Source organism: Balaenoptera physalus (genome assembly GCF_965194825.1).
Source record: "Balaenoptera physalus genome assembly, chromosome: 15".
NCBI lineage: Eukaryota > Metazoa > Chordata > Mammalia > Artiodactyla > Balaenopteridae > Balaenoptera > Balaenoptera physalus.
This window is the reverse complement of record NC_138894.1, coordinates 63,004,276-63,023,620: the sequence shown is the minus strand read 5'-3', so window position 1 is coordinate 63,023,620 and position 19,345 is coordinate 63,004,276. Positions and strand designations below refer to the sequence as shown.

At 47.3% G+C, this 19,345-nt stretch overlaps 1 protein-coding gene and 1 pseudogene across 5 annotated transcripts in view; one reads left to right on the top strand and one right to left on the bottom strand.

Moving 5' to 3' along the window:
- The window catches only part of MTA3 (metastasis associated 1 family member 3), a 158,298-nt gene extending 142,570 nt beyond the window's left edge, over window positions 1-15,728 (top strand). For 2 of the 4 annotated variants that reach the window (XM_082427752.1, XM_082427751.1), the window contains exon 17: window positions 2,651-2,721. In XM_082427752.1, the coding sequence (XP_082283878.1) occupies window positions 2,651-2,706 (56 nt within the window). In that variant the 3' untranslated portion in view covers window positions 2,707-2,721. Of the gene's footprint in view, window positions 1-2,650; window positions 2,722-14,209; window positions 14,284-15,079 lie in introns of those variants that run through there. The other 2 variants (XR_014254271.1, XM_082427753.1) reach the window with 2 other exon arrangements.
- Window positions 7,145-8,275, bottom strand: LOC309644228 (hepatic leukemia factor pseudogene; annotated as a pseudogene). Its single transcript has one exon. The product of its transcript is annotated as a hepatic leukemia factor pseudogene (transcript).
- Window positions 15,729-19,345: the final 3,617 nt, after the last annotated feature.

Here is a 19,345-nt window from a genome sequence, read left to right as displayed (position 1 = left end):
TTATTTTCCTTCAGTATGACTTTTGATAGTCATGGTGATGTCAAAATGAATAAAAAATTGAGGGTGAAGAGTTTAGTTTGCATTTATAGGATACCAATGTGTTGTAGATTTAATTCCCCTCTCTAGGTCTCATTTTTCTTTTCACTTTCATTTATTCAACTAACATTTATTGAGCACCCACCATGTTCCAGGCACTGTGCTTTCAAGAATTTAGCTACACAGTAGTCTTGCAGAAATACTTCCTTGCTAATGAGAACATCGGCCATCCTTGCCTCAACATGCCTGATGTCTAGTCAGAAGAAGTCCAAGGAAGGATTGTGTCAAACTGTGGAGATTGGATTTCTTTCCAGCTTTTCCTTGCCCACAGCGTGGGACCTTTAGGTTCAGGCTTAAATGGAATAAAGAATCTTTCTTTTCCATCTTATCACCTCCCTGGACTGTCTAGATATATAGTCCTACTGCAGAAAGTAAGTTCTGGTTTATTTGATATTTATATATTCTTTATGGTAAAAAGACTCTCGCTGTGACTGATGTTGGAACAGCAGCTTTCTACTATCTTTCTCCACTCACACCCCATCGTCATGGTCATTCTGGGCCCCAGTCCTACTCCTGCATTGCAGCTCCTTTTGTTCTTTCCTTGTATCACAGGAACCTGTCTCTTTGGAATTTCTAAAAAATGCTACTATGTAGTGTTTCCTCTCTAGGGCTGTTTGTCCCATTTCCTTCTGAAAGAATGCTGTTGCGAGGTCATTGCTTCTCTGCTCTGAACAGGAGGAATGGACAGGGGGCACACAACGAATCCCTGGTGTTATGTTGACTGAGACCTTCAGCCTTGTTGAGGAAAAGACGCTTGTCTCATTTTCTGAAGAGACCTAGCTGTTACACTTTTTTCAAGACCCATTTGTCTTTGCTCCCCTGTCATGGTACAGAGAGGAAGGCTGATGACATGTGCCTTACCTGCATTATCTCATCTGATTCCGTTGACAGAAGGTTCCAGGTCAGGGGACTTAACTGTTTTGCATAACATGGTATCTCTACTGCCTGGCACAGTGCCTGGAACTTGGGGGGTGCTCAATAAATGTTAGTTGAATAAATGAAAGTGATTAAGAAAAATGAGACCCAGAGAGGTGAATTAAATCTTCCAGAGTTTACCAAGTACTGCGTAAATGGGTTGGGGGTTCCCATCCAGGTGTGACTGATTTCAGAGTCTGCTCTTTTAACCACTGTTGTAAATGAAGTTGAGGCTCTCAAACGTGCTGTATTAGTCAGCAAGGTAGAACCTACATAAGTTATTTTAACAGCTCTTGTAATATCAGAAATCAATATGACAGATATTGAAGGACAGAATAGGTAAATGGGGAGCATGGGCTGGGGGACAGGAAACAGCCACCATCACTAGAGCTGCGAGAGCAAAAGGGACAAGTTGGGGTTATCACAGCTAGAAGCCCAAGGAGCTGGAACTCAGACCCTCGAGGAAAGGGCGCCGCTCTGTCGGTGCTGGCATCACTCAGGAAGTGTGATGAGGCTGGTTCTGGGAGTGTGAAGTACAGCTGGGACCTGAAACACACTGCTGCTGCTCCTGGCAGGAACAGGAAGGAGCAAGTCTCTTGCCGTCCCCCAGCCTTGTAGGTGCCCTCTGGCACCCCCTGCTGGTGCAACGGGGATCTGGATGCAAAGTTGAAATGGATTTACGGAGTCCCAACCCCACCCAGAATCACAAAGCTGAGTTTAAGTGGCTGGACGTGGAGCTGAGAGGCAACAGTGGAACAGAAACACATATTTTAGAAAATGTCCCCATTTTTTGTATTCCCAGTGGACCTTTTCCTTGGGATAATGCATCTGTTTCTTGTTTCCTCAGGATATAAGATCCTGACTAGCGTGAGTTTCCAAGGTGAACTCAAAGTACTAGAAAAAAATGTTAGGCTAATAGTGCGTTTTCATGGGAGAGTTAATACCATTATACACTGGAATTGATAGGTACAAATTCATGGAAGAGCCTTGCCCTGTGTGATCCAATAATAAAATCAATTAGCACTGCTGTAATTATCAGCATGTCAGACAGATGGGCACACCAAACAGGATGTTGGTGGGCAGAACTAATCTAACTGGAAGCAAAGCCTGATTGTACTGAAATATCCAGGTCTCTCAGCTTTAGCTGTCCCCTTCTTAGCAGCTTGCCCCCTTTGCTCAGCCTCTACCCTCAGTTGGAGGTTCTTCATAATGGGGAAAGAGTCTCTGGATTTCTGCTGGTAGAAAGGATTTTACCTGACATTAAAAAAAAAAAAAAAAAAAAAGGACGGACAGCTACTTCTTATCTTCTGAAAGTCACTGTCTTTCACCTGGCCCTGGCCCTGGTCCTTTAAAGGCCCTGGTATGACTGGGGGCTGGAAGTCAGCACTCTGTGTCCTCTTAACCCGTGGCACCCAGCCACACACAGACCTCTGTGACTGTCCTAATGGAGCTTAAATTCCAAGGGTAAAAAACAAAACCTGCATACATAAGAAGCCTCATTTTTTGGAGTCAGTGTAGACTTACCCAGATCCGTATCAGTCCCCCTACTTTCAGCCTTTCCTGTCAGGCTGTAGGTCCAGTGGTGTGCCACATGCCATCGTGGTGCTTTCCAAATCCTGTCTCCTTTTCTGACTTACAGATGCTTTGATGACATTCCTAATGCCAGCAAACCAAGTATCTACCACATTTGGCTGACTTGGCTAGCACCAGGTGGCTGTGAAGAGAGAAGGCCCTGAGATCAGTGGGGATAGAAGAGGCATTACTTTGCATGTCTGAGAGCCCAAAAGGGAGGGCAGCAGGGGAGATGGAATTTGTGCCATGGAAAAAAGCACATCTGACTGTTCAGAGTCAGAAGGGATTAATTGCTGACTTCTCTGATTATTTCCTATGTGGCTTTGGGTAAATCACTTGGTTTCCTTAACTTTTTTTTTTTTTTTTTTCCTTCTGTGAAGTACAGATTTCATTTGCCTTAACGGTATTGTTATAATGATTAAAAATTTTCACCTACTTTATACCACTTGATCTTCCAAACACTTTATGAGGTAGGTGTTATAACCTGCATTTTAATAATGAGAAAAACTGAAGCTCAAAGAGGTGAAGGGATTTGCCCAAAGTCACACTGCTAGCAAGTAGCAGAGATGAGATATAAACTCCAAGTCTAAGGTTGTTTCCACCGGGTAAATAAGCACCGCTGATCTGTGTGTTGAGTGCAGCATGTACCTGGGAGATGTTTCTGTTTTGTGTGTATTGGAGACGGGTTTGTGTCTGCAAATATAGAGAGGAATGTAGAGGGTATTTTTCTTTGCTCAGACTGCGAAGCGTAAGCCATTATTGTCTAATCAAAGCCGTCACCTCCATCTCCTGCCTCTGTGAAGCTCCTCTGCCCATATCGTACCCCCTCCTTTTTCTGGAACTTAGGGGATAGGAGCTATATTAGTGTCAGAGAGAGGGGAGAAAAAAGAAATAGAGAAAAGCCACAATCACTTAAAGGTGAGATGTGTTTTAATTAAGTTATATGATATTCCCAGCATTGACTCTTGACACATAGTAGGTGTTCATTAAGTGTTAAGATTCCATCCCCTCTTTAACGAAGAACTATTATTAATGTTCTATTTTGAAAATTGTTAACAATATCAACCAAAGTTTTTGTAGTCATATGTGAATTGTATATAAATAAAATGTCAGTACTTTCCTTATAATTATATTGATTTCTTACCTAAAAGTATGATTCTCAAAAAAATGACTCTTGGATTTCCTTGAAGGTAAATGGGTATGTTCCAATGTATATTTGCACATAAAAGGGGCCAGTATCTATAAAGAAAAATTGCCCTTAAGTTATTTAGAAGAGTATTAAAGACAAAATTAGGTTTATAAAGAGGGTTCACTCAGCTTCCTGTAGGTTCCTGTGATGAGAGACCCTATAGCAAAGGGGATGGAACACCATCACCCTGAGGCAGCGAAATCTTTTTCAGAGTGAAGGCTGGGTCAGAAAAGACTCCAGAGAGGAGAGGGGCAGAGGGGCTGTACAGGCATCTCTCACCTTCTCCTGACCCCCTAAGGAGATGCCCTGGGACCCCCTCCCCACCCGGTGTCAAGATGCTTGAGTTTTGGTCAATCAGCGGATCTTCCATTGCACTGCACAGGGACAAGGGGACTTCCTGCTATGTCTCCATCTTTATCAAATGGGGACCCTTGAGAATAGCTTCTGCTGTGTAGTGATACAGACCAAGGGAGCATCAGCTGGAGGTGCTCTTAACCTTTCTCTGAGATGGCATGGCTTTTGTCCCAAGGGTACTACTGAAGCAGGACTCAGTGTGTCAGGAAAACCAAAGGAACAGGCTCAGAAGAGAGGTGAGTTTTCAGTGGGACAGAGTCAGGTCATCTGAGCGAGGAAGTTGATGAATTGTACAATAAACTTCTTTTCAATCTGCTCTCCTCTGGCTTATTTCCCCTGCGGTATGTGAGTATACTGCAGATCGTTATTTTTCTTATTCGTTTTCTGCATTGAGTAACATCATTTCTCAATGTCTTTATACCATGAAGAGGGTATCTAATGTGGACGCCTCTGAGTATAATATTATGATCTGGTGTGTGAAGACTGTCCTTTTGATGACTTGTTTCTGATATCAGTGATTCAGCAGCTCCAACTGTTTGTTTCCCACCCTGGGAAATGGGCGGTGGTGAGGGCCATTGTACCAGTGAGAGAGCTCTGGGAATGCATCTGCTGTCTTCACAAATCCCAATAAAAATAGACTGCCAGGAGCAGCTGATGGTGCTCCTAGGCATGCTTCGGCCCAGGCTGCCTTCTGTCAAAATTTTTATGTCATTTCAAAAGACTAAACCATTTTTTATGGAAGAACACTGAGTGCCCCTGGACTCACCTCTGGTCTCCTGTCCCAAGGTATAATGTTATAACCTGATTAAATATATCAAAGTACCTTGGAGTTTTTTTTTTTTTTTAATAAATTTATTTATTGGTTCTTATTTTTTTTATTTTTGGCTGCGTTGGGTCTTCGTTGCTGCGTGCAGGCTTTCTCTAGTTGCGGTGAGCGGGGGCTCCTCTTCGTTGCGGTGCGTGGGCTTCTCGTTGTGGCGCTTCTCTTGTTGCAGAGCACGGGCTCTAGGCATGCGGGCTTCAGTAGTTGTGGCAGACAGGCTTAGTTGCTCCGCGGCATGTGGGAGCGTCCCAGACCAGGACTCGAACCCGTGTCCCCTGCATGGGCAGGCAGATGCTTAACCACTGCACCACCAGGGAAGCCACTTACAGGTTTTTTTCAGTTTTTATAATGGATCGTTATGGCCCAGAGTTTATTGAATGTGAAGCAATTATAGAAGCTTATCTAATATATCTGGAGAGTTTAAGGACTGCTGAAGCATTTTCTGAGGGCAGCGGATGTTCTCTCACACTGTGAAGCCATAGGAGCAAGGGTTGTAGAGGAAGACAGGCCCAGGTACCTTAGGCGTGAATAATCAACACCTTGGTGTTTTTTTTTTTTTAAAGATATATTAATTTATTTATTTTTAATTTATTTCTTTTTGGCTGCGTTGGGTCTTTGCTGCTGCACGCAGCTCTCTCTAGTTGCGGTGAGCGGGGGCCACTCTCTGCTGCAGCGCATGGGCTTCTCATTGCGGTGGCTTCTCTCGTTGCAGAGCACGGGCTCCAGGCGCGCGGGCCTCAGCAGTTGTGGCCCATGGGCTCCAGAGCGCAGACTCAGCAGTTGTGGCACACGGGCCCAGCCGCTCCGCAGCATGTGGGATCCTCCCAGACCAGGGCTCGAACCCGCGTCCCCTGCATTGGCAGGCGGACTCCCAACCACTGTGCCACCAGGGAAGCCCCCACCTTGGTGTTTTGACACATTCTGGAAGGATGCCAAATTGGCCACCCCTGGGACCATTGCTGGGTTTACTGATAAATATCACAGTTTCTTCCAGAGAATACTCTTGTCCTGCCCCCTGAGGAAAATGCTAGTGTGTGAGCCTGTAAGAGGTCTAGGTTTGAGACCCTCTCAGCAATATGGAGGTCTTAGAAGAGTGACTGAAGTCCGTGGTAGTTACGCAAGGGCCGTCAACTGTGAGAGCCAGCTCTGGCCTCCTCAATAAGTGTCTCTGTTTACCTGCAAGGGTCATTACAGGAAACCTTTTTAACCAACCTATCCCTGTGTATTCCCATTCTCAGTGATGTAGAGGGTGAACCTCTGAGAAAGAAAGTGAACCTCTGACTTGATAGCTGGGTCCCAATTTTGGCAGGAAGGGTAGATGCTTGGGAAAGGAAAGGGAAGAAGACAGCAGAGGGAGGGAATTGGGTCCCTGAGAAACAATTCTTCCTCAGCAGAGGTTTGACTCATTCATCCAAAGAGCAGGCACAAATGTCTGAGAAAGCCATTGGGACATCAGTATTAGATCTTGATGCCCCAGGGAAGTAAAGACCAACTCCAGAAACCAATTGATTTAGGCATCTCCCTACACAGTCTCTTTATTTTTTATTTATTTTATTTTTAAAATAAATTTATTTATTTTCGGCTGCGTTGTGTCTTTGTTGCTGCGCGTGGGCTTTCTCTAGTTGCGGCGAGCGGGGGCTACTCTTCTGTGCAGTGAGGGGGCTTCTCATTGCGGTGGCTTCTCTCGTTGCGGAGCACAGGCTCTAGGCGCGCGGGCTTCAGTAGTTGTGGCTCACAGGCTCTGTAGTGCAGGCTCAGTAGTTGTGGCACACGGGCTTAGTTGCTCCGCAGCATGTGGGACCTTCCCCGGCCAGGGCTTGAACCTGTGTCCCCTGCATTGGCAGGCGGATTCTTTTTTTTTTTTTTGGCTGCGTTGGGTCTTCATTGCTGCGCTCGGGCTTTCTCTAGTCACAGCGAGCGGGGGCTAGTACTCTTCTTTGTGGTGTGCAGGCTTCTCATTGTGGTGGCTTCTCTTGTTGCAGAGCATGGGCTCTAGGGCACACGGGCTTCGGTAGTTGTGGCACACGGGCTCAGCAGTTGTGGCTCGCGGGCTCCAGAGCAGAGGCTCGGTAGTTCTGGCGCACGGGCTTAGTTGCTCTGCAGCATGTGGAATCTTCCCGGACCAGGGCTCGAACCCGTGTCCCCTGCATTGGCTGACAGATTCTTAACCACTGCGCCACCAGGGCAGTCCCTGCTGGTGGATTCTTAATCATTGTGCCACCAGGGAGGTCCCCAAACCTGGACATTTTATGATTCTGCATCACTGAAGGTAATCTGAGGTATTGGATGACAGCAGTGACTTAAATCTGCCAGGTACTTTTTCGTCCAGTGCTCTTCAGATCATCTGGGATGAAGACTTTGCGAGCTTTCTTAATCACGGGCTGTGGCTTCAGTTCTTCCTCAGAGAACTTGCGTTTGCGAGGGTCAAACATTTCCTGCCTGGGGATGCTGGAGAGGGCAAGGTCGGCCGGGTCTGGCTCATAGCCCACCGGGACCTGGATGGTGTCAGGGTCAATGGGGCTCGGAGTATTGCGGTTGGCTGGCAACAGCTGGTCTGGTCTGATGGGGCTCTGCATGCAGTTTGGGGATGGGATCCCAGAGTGAATGGGTGCAGAGGTCCGACTGCTGAGGTCCATGACGGAGGGGGCAGCTGAGGAAGCCGGCTGCGGCCCGGGAGGGTGAGGGCTGTGGTCATGCTGAGACGGCCTGGGGGGAATGCCATTTTCCAACAAAAACTCCTCCAGGTCCATGTATTCCACCTGGAAAGTATCTCCGTCATAGGGAAGGGTTTTGTCCCATAAAGTGGGTCCCAAGAATGCTGACGGGGGGACCGCCGGGCTCTTACTCTCATCATCCAGCTTCTTTTCCTTGTCTTCATCTTTACTAAATGCGTCTTCGTGATGAAGGGGGAGCTTCAGCGGGTTCTCCAGCAAGGACCTGAGCACGCCGTAGGGAGGCAGGATAAAGGTGGGATTCAGTGGGAGCGGTCGGGACATTTTCTCCATCGCTATGCACTCAAATTTTTTTTTTTTTCTTAAAAAAAAAACAACCCCAACCTCCCCCCAAAATGTTGCTGAGCTTCTTCCTCCGTCCTTTGCCAAAAGTTCTCGCTTTCAAGGCGGTGGAGACAAGGGAGGGAAAAAAATTACCTATGTCTTTATAAATACATCTGCATAAAAATAGAAAAACAAAAAACTTTCGGGTTCCCAATGCAGTCCCCAGGGAGCGCGCCAAGTGCCCGCGGGCTCCTCCACGACGTGCAGGATGCTCTCACTTGCCTCGAACCCCTCGTCTTGTAAAATGTTCAAAATTGAGAAAAGGGGAAAAAAAAGACGCAGACGGCTGCAGAGGGCGGAAGGCACCGCACCGCCCGGCGGCATCGCGCCCTCCCCTCTCCCCCGTCCCCCTCCCCCTCCCCCTCCCACCCCTCCCCCGTCCCCCTTCCCCTCCCACCCTCCCCCTCCCCCTCCCCCTCCCCCTCCCCCTCCCTGCGCCCTCCCACCCCATCCCCTCCCTGCGCCGGCGGCCGCCCACAGTCTCTTTAGATCCCAGTGAAGAAGTGAGCAGAAGTCTTCTGCAGAGCCCCAGGGGCAATGAAAATGGAAGGATTTGTCACAGCCTAGTTGATCTGGAGACTCCCACTGGGTTTATTTTAAGCTTCCCAACCTTGCTCATTATTTTCCTTCAGTGTTTCCTGTTTTCCCTTCCAGATGACTGAGCACTCTTTAAGCTCAGAAAACATCTGAGTTATAATTTATGCGTTTTCCTCCCTCAACCAAATATTTATTTTTATCAGCGACTATTTACATATACATGAATATGAAAAGTAATTAATGTAAAACTGAAGAGCAAGCTTGAAGGCAGCTTTGTTATTAGATGGAGCTTCCTAAGAAGGTATCTGAGAAGACCCTTTCCGTGATGGTCTGATTGCAGCGGCACTGAGCGCCTACAGGAGCCCCTCTGGGGCAGTCAGTGAGCAAGGCCAAGAGCGAGGTCTGGGGAAATAGGGCTGATTACATTTAAGGCATCTGGGACCAGACAGTAGAAAAAAGGAGCAAAATGTTGGACCTCCTGCATTGCTCTTCTAATTTTCTTCTTGTTTCTCTCCAGTTTTCTTTCCCTGCGTCTTTTTTCTCTACTTTCTGGAGAGTACTACTTTACTCAACTTTATATTCCAACCAGATTTGTCTAATTTCTCCCTTTAAGTCTGCCAATTTTTACTTCATGTAATTTTGAAATTCTGTTATTGGGTATGTAGTTAGAATTTTTATGTCTTTTTGACCTTTTTATCACTATGAAATGATCCTTTTTATTTGTTAAATTCATCTATTTTGTCTGATATTAATATGAACACACCAGTTTTCTTTTTCTCCTGTTTTTAGTTTTTTTTTTTTTAAGGTTTAAAAATAGCCTTTTATTTTTCACATACACAGACACACACAGACATACATACACGTACATGTATGTATGCATGCATTTTTTTTTTATGGAGAGAAAAGTTTACATTTTATTTTAGAACTGAGTCTGGAAATACATAATTCCTAGAATTCCTCTTTTATGCTGCTCCTCATATATAATTTGGAAAACAATAAGTTTTTTTTAAAAAGTTTTATTGGATTATAGTTGATTTACAATATTGTGTTAGTTTCAGGTGTACAGCAAAGTAAATCTGTTATACATATATATATCCATTCTTTTTAGATTCTTTTCCCATATAGGCCATTACAGAGTATTGAGTAAAGTTCCCTGTGCTATACAGCAGGTTCTTACAAGTTATCTATTTTATATATAGTAGTGTGTATATGTCAGTCCCAATCTGTTTTTAGTTTTATAAATGAATTTTTCTATTTTTATTAAACTCAGAATGATTCTTATCGCATCTCTAAAGCCAGCACATGTTGTTCCAGCAGAGATTTTAAAAACCCTATAAAGCTATTTTCCATTATCATTTCTTTTTTAAAAAATAAATTTATTTATTTATTTATTTTTAGCTTCATTGGGTCTTCGTTGCTGTGCGCAGTCTTTCTGTAGTTGCAATGAGGAGGGGCTGCTCTTGTTGCAGAGCACGGGCTCTAGGCGCATGCGCTTCAGTAGTTGTGGCATGGGGACTGTAGAGCGCAGGCTTAGTTGCTCCGCGGCACGTGGGATCTTCCCAGACCAGAGCTGGAACCCGTGTCCCCTACATTGGCAGGCAGATTCTTAACCACTGCGCCACCAGGGAAGCCATATCATTTCTTTTTAAAACAGCTTTATTGAGGCATAATTGACATTCAGTAAACTATACATATTTAAAATATTCAATTTGATAAGTTTAACATATTATATATCAGGAAACTATCACCATAATCAAGATAATAAACTTATCTGTCACCCTCAAAAATTTTCTTGCACCCCTTTATAATCAACCCTCCTGTCCTCCCTGTCTCCCCACTTCATCCCCAGGTGGCTGCTGATCTGCTTTTTAGCGCCGTAGATTAGGTTACATTTTCTAGAATTTATATAAATGGAGTCATGCAGTATGTACTGTTTATTTGTAAGTTTGAATAATTTTTAGAGATCTACAAGTTCACTGATTCTTTCTTCTGCAGTGCTGAATCTTCTATTAATCCCATCCAGTAAATTATTCATTTCAGATTTTGTATTTTTGTATTTTTCAGTTTTAGAATTCCCATTTAGTTCTTTTATATTTCTCCTAAAAGGTACCATATTGTCACCAATTACATCCATCTTTTTCTATAGATTCTTTAACATACTTAAAGTAAATACTTTAAGTCCATATCTGCTAATTCTAACATCTGAATCATCCATTAATCATCTTCTACTGACTGTTTTTTCTTTTGATTATGGGTTACATTTTCCTGTTTCCCGTGTCTAATAATTTTTAATGAATACTGGTCAGTGTGGGTGATAAGTTGTAGAGACTCTGGATTCTGTTATTTTTCCTCTGTATTGAGTTTTATTCTAGCAAGCAATTAAATTGGCAGATCACCTCAATTCTGTGGAGTTTTGCTTTAAAGCTTTATTAGGTCTGGTGTATTTCAATTTTGCTCCTACTTCCATGAGATTTCAATGAAACAAGACCACATTGTTTGCCCAGTGTTTGCCCACTTCCTTCTAACTTGGCAGAACTTGAATTCTAAACTCTGTCTTCCCAGCACTGGACAGCTGCTGAGGTTGCTGGTTAGCCTTTTTCAGCCTTTTAGCTGATGTTTTCCAACGGGCTCCTTGGAGTCTCACCTTGTGCATGTGTGGTTCCAAAATCAGTCAGTGATTTGAGGGGAGTGTGTATGTTGATTTAGGGACTCCCCCTTCCCTGTGTCCTTCCTTTCCAGGATCTCCTCCCTCAATTTCCAGCTGTGTTGGCAGCCTCGAACTCTGATCTCTCCCTGATTCCTTAGCTCAATCAGACTGCAGCTTTCTGCTTGAACTATATGTTTCTTGTACTGCATGGAAATGCTCACAAGGGTACGATTAAGAGTGGATCTCACCTAGTCTTACCTTTTTTCAAGAGTCATATTTCTTCCAGTTTTTGCCTGATTTTGGTTGTTCTCCAGTACCTTCAAGCAGTGGTTTATATATATATATTATTTATTTATTTATTTATATAATATATAATATATATATAATATATATAATATATTATATATATAAAATATATATATATTATATATATATTATATATATATATTTTTTGGCCCATCACATGGCATGTGGGATCTTAGTTCCTCGACCAGGGATCGAACTCGTGTCCCCTGTGGTGGAAGCACGGACTCTTAACAACTGGACCACCAGGGAAGTACCTACTTTTTATATTTTATACAGAGTTTATCATTGTTTTTGGCTGGAGGGTTAGTCCAAGATAAATTAGCCCACGATTAAAGGAAGCAGAACTCTTCAGTTCTTCTGCAGGCTCTCTACCAAATCCCTTGGTTCCCTCAATTTATTTTTTAATAGTATACTGTTTGTGTTTTGTGGATACTGTATCTTTCCTTATTTCTTTGAGGATATTAATGATAGTGTTTTTCATTTCTTGAGTTTTCTTCTCCATGAATAATCTATTTCATCCAATTTGCATTCTTCTCTTTGTTTTGGTCTCTAATATTTGTGTTAGAGGTTTCTTCCTGGTGACCTTTGGTTGTGTAATAATGTTTAAGAGTAGGAGACTAAAATAAGATGAAAGCTCTGTGCTTGAGCCTATAGTGCACTTCACAGTATGGTGATCAGGCTGAGCTGTTTGTTGGGTGGCCCAAATGTCAATATCTTCAGGTCTTTTTCTACAGACTGGTCAAGTTTCCCAGAGAAGATTCTTCCCATCTATCTGAGTCCATTCAGGCTGCTGTAACAAAATACTACAGTTGGGTGGCTTATAAACAACAGAAATTTGTCACAGTTCTAGAGGCAGGGAAGTCTAAGATCAGGGTGCCAGCACGGTTGGGTTCTGGAGAAGGCCCTATTCCAGGTTGCAGACTGCCATCTTCTTGCTGTGTCATCACGTGATGAAAGGAGCTAGGAAGCATGTGGGGTCTTTTTTATAAGAGCATTAATCCCATTCATGAGGGTTATACCCTCATGATCTAAGCACTTCGCAAAGGCTCTACCTTCTAATACCATCATATTGGGCATTAGGATTTCAACATACGAATTTTGTGGGACACGGACATTCAGACCACAGCGCAGTCTCTTTTCCAGAGAATAAAGTTTTGGCTACCTGCTTTCTGGGAACTCAAGGGGAAGAAGGCTGGCGGTCTCACCATTCAGTAGGCATATGTTCACTTGATCCCTCAGTTTGGGGATCGGTAGCTCTGCCCTCAACTGCGCTTGGTGCCTTGTGTCCCTTAGACCTGAGACCCTCTGTTTGGTCCTCTTTAGAGAATAAACATCCAGACTTATGGGAGGTGGGCAGTTGCCTGGGGGTATGGAGTCAGGAGAGCTTCTAGGAGTCCAGCAGCTTCTCAAACAGCCTTCAACTAACCCTTACTGCAGTCTCCCTCCCCCACTTCCAGAGGTGTCTGGTGTCAGTTCCTTTGTATAAACTGGGATCTCAGCTTTTCACACTGCCAGCTTCAGCTTTGGCTTTCTTGAGTGCCTAGTCTGTTGTCACTTATTTATCTGCTTTCTGGGCTCCAAAATCCTGATAATGGTTTCTCCTCTGGGTTTTAGAAGGGAGGGAAATTAACTCAGACACCAGTAGCTGGAAACCTTAAAAAAGGTTGTTCCCATTGCATCAGTTGGTTAGAGCACAGAATCTCCAAGTCCATGGACTTTATGTACTTCTGAATAGTCAAACCAAAAGGGAGAATTTTGTAAAAAAAAAAAAAAAAGTGCTTATGAATCAGGGTTAGTATAGACAAAAGTAGCGTATGCAGATTGATACATTTGAGAATTTATTTATAAGCATAAAGGGAAATGATTTGGGCTACATCATCTAGGAAGGAGACCTGAGAATGGGTATAGATCTTTTCCTGGGGCCCTCTGCCATGCTGGGGACCTTTGTATCTGGGACCCTGCACGTGGCTCTGGTTCCTTGCTTCATGGAAACACAGTGGGGCTGAGGAAGCTTTGAGCAGGGAGACCTGAAGCGGTACAAGGGCAGGTGGTAAGCACTGGGATTCTTCAGCCCAGAATGCAAAGAGGTGGCATATTTCAACTTAAAACCATGGCCAGCGTGGAGAAGGCAGGTGTGATGCCAGATCCCGATGCCAGATCCTGGATGCCAGATCCCGAGCTGCTGGGAGGAGAGGGTTGCTATTGAACCTGGAGCAGGTAAGTTTAGCACAGATAGAAGAAAGCATAATTTGCCATGGCAGGTCAGAAACTTGGAAAACTATTTACAAGCGACTCTTCTGGCAGATGGCTTAATTCCATAGGGGGGTGGACAAAAAGAGAGAGGCTTCTGAGAGATACTGGAGATACTGACACACACATAACCCTTAATTTAGACACTGAAGAGAGCAGTATGCTCTTACTGGGATGGATGGAGAATGGGGCGGCTTGGAGTAGTAGGAAAAACTTGACCTGAATTAAGAAGATCTGAGTTCAAACCCTGACTCCTCAACTTACTCGCCCTGTGACCTTGAGCAAGTTCCTAACCTTTCTGACTCTCACAGTGTTCTGGTGAGAGTTAAATAAGGCAGTTCCATAACCTATCAGTAAAGCAAGTTAGCCCAGTCCTGAACTGAATTGTCTGGGTTTTAATTTAACACATATGTGCTGAGCCCTATCAAATACCAGGCTGTGTGCATATATCTCCCCTATTCTAGAAAGGCTCATGAAGTGAAGGCGCAGCTCTGCTCTATCCTGCAGACCTTCCTCAGGATGGCGGGAGGCTGTGAAGGTGAGCGTCCCTGTGTCCTAACCCTGTGTCCTCTCCTGGTTGCAGAGCGTGTGATGAGAGAGAGTATCTGAGCCCTGCCTTGGCCCGAGCAGCTGATCCCATCTCAGCAGACACCCCGCACTTCCCTCTTAGCCACTTTCCTGATAACCGAGCAGAAGTTTTCACAACCTACTGTGTAACACCAGATGGTGACGTAGTTTGCCAGCACTTCTGTTTTGCATTTACTTGTTTCTCTTGAGAGTGTCTGGATGCCCAGCTCTGGGACAGGAGAGTTGAAGGTTTGGGGGCAAGTGGAGGGGGTGGGAATGACAGACACTGTGACACTGTGGGTGTTTGAGTTCACTCCCCTTCTGCAGAAAAATATGTCCCTAGCCTCCGAGTGCCCACATCATATGATTAATTGTGGTTACCTAGGATCAGGGTGTGCCTCCTACAGGCCAGTTGTGTTCCCCATTTCTCAGCATCCGGTCAGAGAGGTTCCGTGATGTTGCTCTGATACGCATGTCAGCACTTGCCTGGTGTGTTGCAGTGCCTTGCCGGTAACCACTACACCTGCCCATCCAAATCCCAGCTTTTAAGGTACTTCAGTGTCATTCACATATCTTCTTGGCCTCAATTAAACTTTCCTTATGTCCACCCCTAAACGACATTGCGAGCTTTCATTTGAATCAATGCCCAACCTCCTTTCCTTGAAGGTTGTGATGATGGTGGTGGGAGGCCTGATCCACCCTTCCTCTCACCTTGCCTCCGCCATCGGAACCTGTTTAACTTCGACCCTGTTTCTTTCCTTTTCCAGAATTCACATGCTGCGTGTCAGACTGAGCTATCCCTGTTTAATCCTATAATCCAAGACTTGCTACTCTGTCCTGCTGATGTTTACGGCCATGCCACGAGGCAGCCCCTTTCCCAGAGCATTTCAGTGGGAGACCTCCACGCGCCCCATGGAGACTCGATGGGGCAGGGGAAGAGACTGCAGGAGTGTGCGTCCCCAAGGCTGTGTCTCCTCGTGTGAATCAGTGTCACCTTGCTTGCTTCTCAGAGACCTCGCTGCCCCAGGGGGGACCTGCCTGGGGAATCGAGGGGCTCGGGGAGCCACTCCGCGTCCCCGCTTCTCCGGCGCTCCGCACGCTGGGCACTGCGGCTCCTGGGGCAGTGGGGCTGCTGCGGGCTCAGAGCCGCTGCTGCCCTGCATGTGCCAGCTCAGCTCTGTCATCAGCTGTGTGGATGTGTACACGAGGGACATGGCATCTTTCTGAATGGATTTTTCTTAAGAAATGTGCCAGTGTTTATGCAGTTCACGATATTTCCCCACATCCTTGCTGTCACTGTCACTCAGCTTTTTGTCAAGAGGCTTCATTCCCCATTTTTTTAATGGGGAAATTTTTTCCTTCACCCCTTGCGTCCTGTATTTGACCACCACCCCCCCCGCCCCCGCCAAGGTACAGAATTACCTGCGGTTCTGACAAAACATAAGAAAGTCATCTTTGGGAAGCCTGTGCACTCTTCATGTCCTCTGTACTTGTCTTTGGAGAGCGGTTGGCCTTCTGCTCGGTTCCATGCAGCTCCAGCAAGAGCAGGTGTTAGCCTGAGTTGAGTGTGGGTATCGCTGTGACCAGCCATCGTGTCCTGCCCTGTTCCTTCACAGCCAAACCAGCTGACGAGCAGCTGCAGCCAGGTCGGCCCTTCTGTGAGTCTCATTCACCCAGGTGGATTTTAAGCAGATGGGATCTGTGTGGCCTAGAAGGGTGAAGTGAGAGAACTGTGTCTGCGGGTGAGTCTGTGTGTGTGACACCATAAGCGCCCCCGACCCTTCCAACCCAAACATATCTGTGAGCCCCTGTGCCTAGGCCCCGGGAGACCTGCCTGCGACCTGGTTTCTACAGTGTCTGCGCTCGGCACTGGCCCTGCTGGCATCACAGGCAGAGTGCTCTGCGGCTCTGTGTACACAGCCGCGGGGACAGGAATAACTTAGTGCCCCACTGGCTCCCTGAGCAGGTGTGAGTCTGGGCACTCCCCTGCCTCTGTTTGCAGGTTCAGGCTGCAGGGCACAGGGTCCCAGCAGAGTGGAAGACAGCTGGAGTTTGGCCTCCCAGCCATCCCTCGAGTCTGCAGCTGGGAGACAGCTGGGTGGCTGGTAGTAGGTGCCCTACACGGCCAGGTGGTTGCAGGACAGAGTGGCTCCAATTGAGTTGAACACCCCACCGCCACCCAAGCCGAGTGCGGTATCCCTAAAATGACGATGACACTCTAGATGTCTAGATCCTCAGAGGGTGGGTTCAGCTCAGCAGAGAGGATGTGATGTGTGATGGCTGAGGGCGACTCTCGGGGCTTGAGCCGCCTTTTCCTTTTCCAGTCTTGCAGTCGTCGTGGCTCCTCTTCCCAGGAGGGGTCGGTTCTCATCTTAGGCTTTGGCGGGGTGACCCTGGGGACATTCTCACCACTGCCAACTCCTGGAGCTGTTCCGGCTCTTGGCTTGGGGCCCCATGGGTGGGCCTGTGTCAGAGGTGCTCAGTGAGCCGGGCAGGGTGGCAGGCATTGCCCTCGGGGTCTCACAGAGAAGCTCTTTCTGAAAAGATCCAGGGAGAGAAGGCAACCAGCTCTCGCATCACCTGTCATGTGCCACGTTCTCCTCTAAAGAAAGAGACACGACAAAGCTGTGTCCCTGTGCCCTGCCCTGGATTTGTTGTGCACATGGACGTAGAAGGTGGAATGACTCCCTCACCCTTTCCCTTTCCTCTCCTGACCCACGTGAAATGGTGACTCGTGGTTAAAGGAGCAATTAGCTGCCCGTGACTCTGCTGTCAGCTTTTTGGGGGGAGGCCCTCCTTCCCCAGGCCAGGAGATTTAGAGACTGGGGTCAGGCCGGGTCTGAAGGAAGAAGAGGGAGGCCTAGCCCGGTTCCAGTTCATGTTTAGCTGTGGGACAAGTGCAGCTCATTTTGAACCACAGGAAGTTCTTCCTTCACCGGGTGGTAAAAGCTCCTGGTTCTGCAGCCCCATCCTCCTTCAGGGAGGATGCTAAAGATCTCACGCTCTCACTTCACCTCTGCGAAGTCCCCCAGGATTGAACCTCCAGGGACTGGAGGAGGGACGCCAGGGAGCCTCTAGTATCTGCCTTTGCCACCTGAGCAGTTGGTGTGGAGAGGGTTTCCCAGCCACCCCCTTTCTTGGGGCCGCAGTGTCACCATTGTAAGTGTCAGTGGCATGTCACCACTGTGAGCAGTGAGCTTGTGGGGTGACATGCAGAACCTGTGTGTACAGCTCCCAGCAGACGTGCACAGTGGTGCTGTGCTGAGCCTGGTCTGTGCTCCCTTGGACAAGGATGCAGAAGCCCGCAAGCCATCTTCCCTCTCCCCCCGTCATCGCCCGCACCCCCCTGCATCCCCAGGGTGGTGCAAGGGAGGGGGACACAGCGGTTTTTAGCTTGCCTCTCACAACTGTACCTAGTCCCCAGCCTGGTTTCTATCGGCCTCCAGCCAGGAAAACGGAATCAGTCTGTGTATTTAAAACAGGGGTTTGGGGACTTCCCTGGTGGTGCAGTGGTTAAGAATCCGCCTGCCAGTGCAGGGGACACGGGTTCGAGCCCTGGTCCGGGAAGATGCCACGTGCCGCGGAGCAGCCAAGCCCGTGCGCCACAACTACTGAGCTTGTGTGCCACAACTACTGAAGCCCACGTGCCTAGAGCCCGTGCTCCGCAACGAGAGAGGCCACCGCAATGAGAAGCCCGCGCACCACAGCGAAGAGTAGCCCTCTCTTGCCGCAACTAGAGAAAGCCCGCGGGCAGCAACAAAGACCCAACACAGCCAAAAATAAATAAATAAATAAAATAAATTTTTTTAAAAACCCAGAGGGGTTTTAATCAGTGAATCGTTTAATACAGAAACAAGAAGAGCTGAGATGCCAGACAGGGGCGTGAGGGGCAACCCGGAGATGGGGAACCACAGCTGGTAGGACAGAGGGGAGAGGCCATGTTACTGGATCTCAGGAGTCACGGCCACTTGTGGAGGCCTGGGACCACAGAGGGCCAATGTGGTGGGAGCTGGAGCCATGAAGAGGCATGGTCCGTGCCAGAAACAGGTCCCTGCCTGGTCCCCCGAGGCAGAGAGGGAACAGAAATAGCCTGGCTTCTCCCTTCCTCTTGCCCTCCAGATCTCTGCAGCTGCCTCTTGTTAGCTAAACCCAGCTGGAAGCCAGCTGACCTGGGAGCTGGGGACAGGCAACCTGTGGTCAGCCCCCCACCACTCAGAGCAGAGCAGGGGAGGGTGGGGGGCACAGGTCAGAGGGCAAACAGGCCCAGGACGTGCATGGCCTTGGTCCTCTCTGTGTCATGTCCGAGCCTGGTGTTTATGTCCCATGCTGTCCTAAGACCCTGGTGAGGGTAGATGTGTTTTGTAGATTCTCTTTCGCTCTGCCTAGGCAGGAAAGTGCTTTGGGGAGGCGGGGGGACTTTATTCTTAACACTTGTCCCAGTTTTCCTTTGGGGGGGTTTAGCCATTTAGCAGCCCCACCTCACCATTCCCCTCAGGAAAGCTGCATCCCAGTTTTCTGCCCACCCCTCCCCATTCCCCTTCCCCCAATCTCTGGTTTTCCCTGCCAGAGAACACCAGCCCAGACCATGCATCAGTGCTCATGAGTACTTACCCAGGATAGTTCACTCAGAGCGTGATATTACAGTGTGGACCGTCTGTCTGTAAGTAGATGCCATCTACTAATCAATTTGTATCCTGTTTCCAATAAATTTCTGGAAATTCTTTCTGGTTTTATGCTGCCCTTTGCTGGGACAGCGGCTCAGCTATAAGGCAGGGCGCAGGGGCAGGCCCTCAGCCCTCAGCATCAGTTGCTTCCTCCCCTGTGTAGCTCTGAGGCCAGGCAGGTTAGTTTGATGTCCCCCCAGCCACACGGAGACGCTCAGAGGCCTTTCCCCAGGGTCTGCACTTTCTTCTGCTGTCTCATAAACCACATCCTGAGGGCATGGAGGTTTCATGTGGCCAGGCTGCCCCAGTAGGTGGCTTTTGACCGTGTCCCCAAGGCCTGAAGTATAAGAAGCAACAGGCAGACCTTGC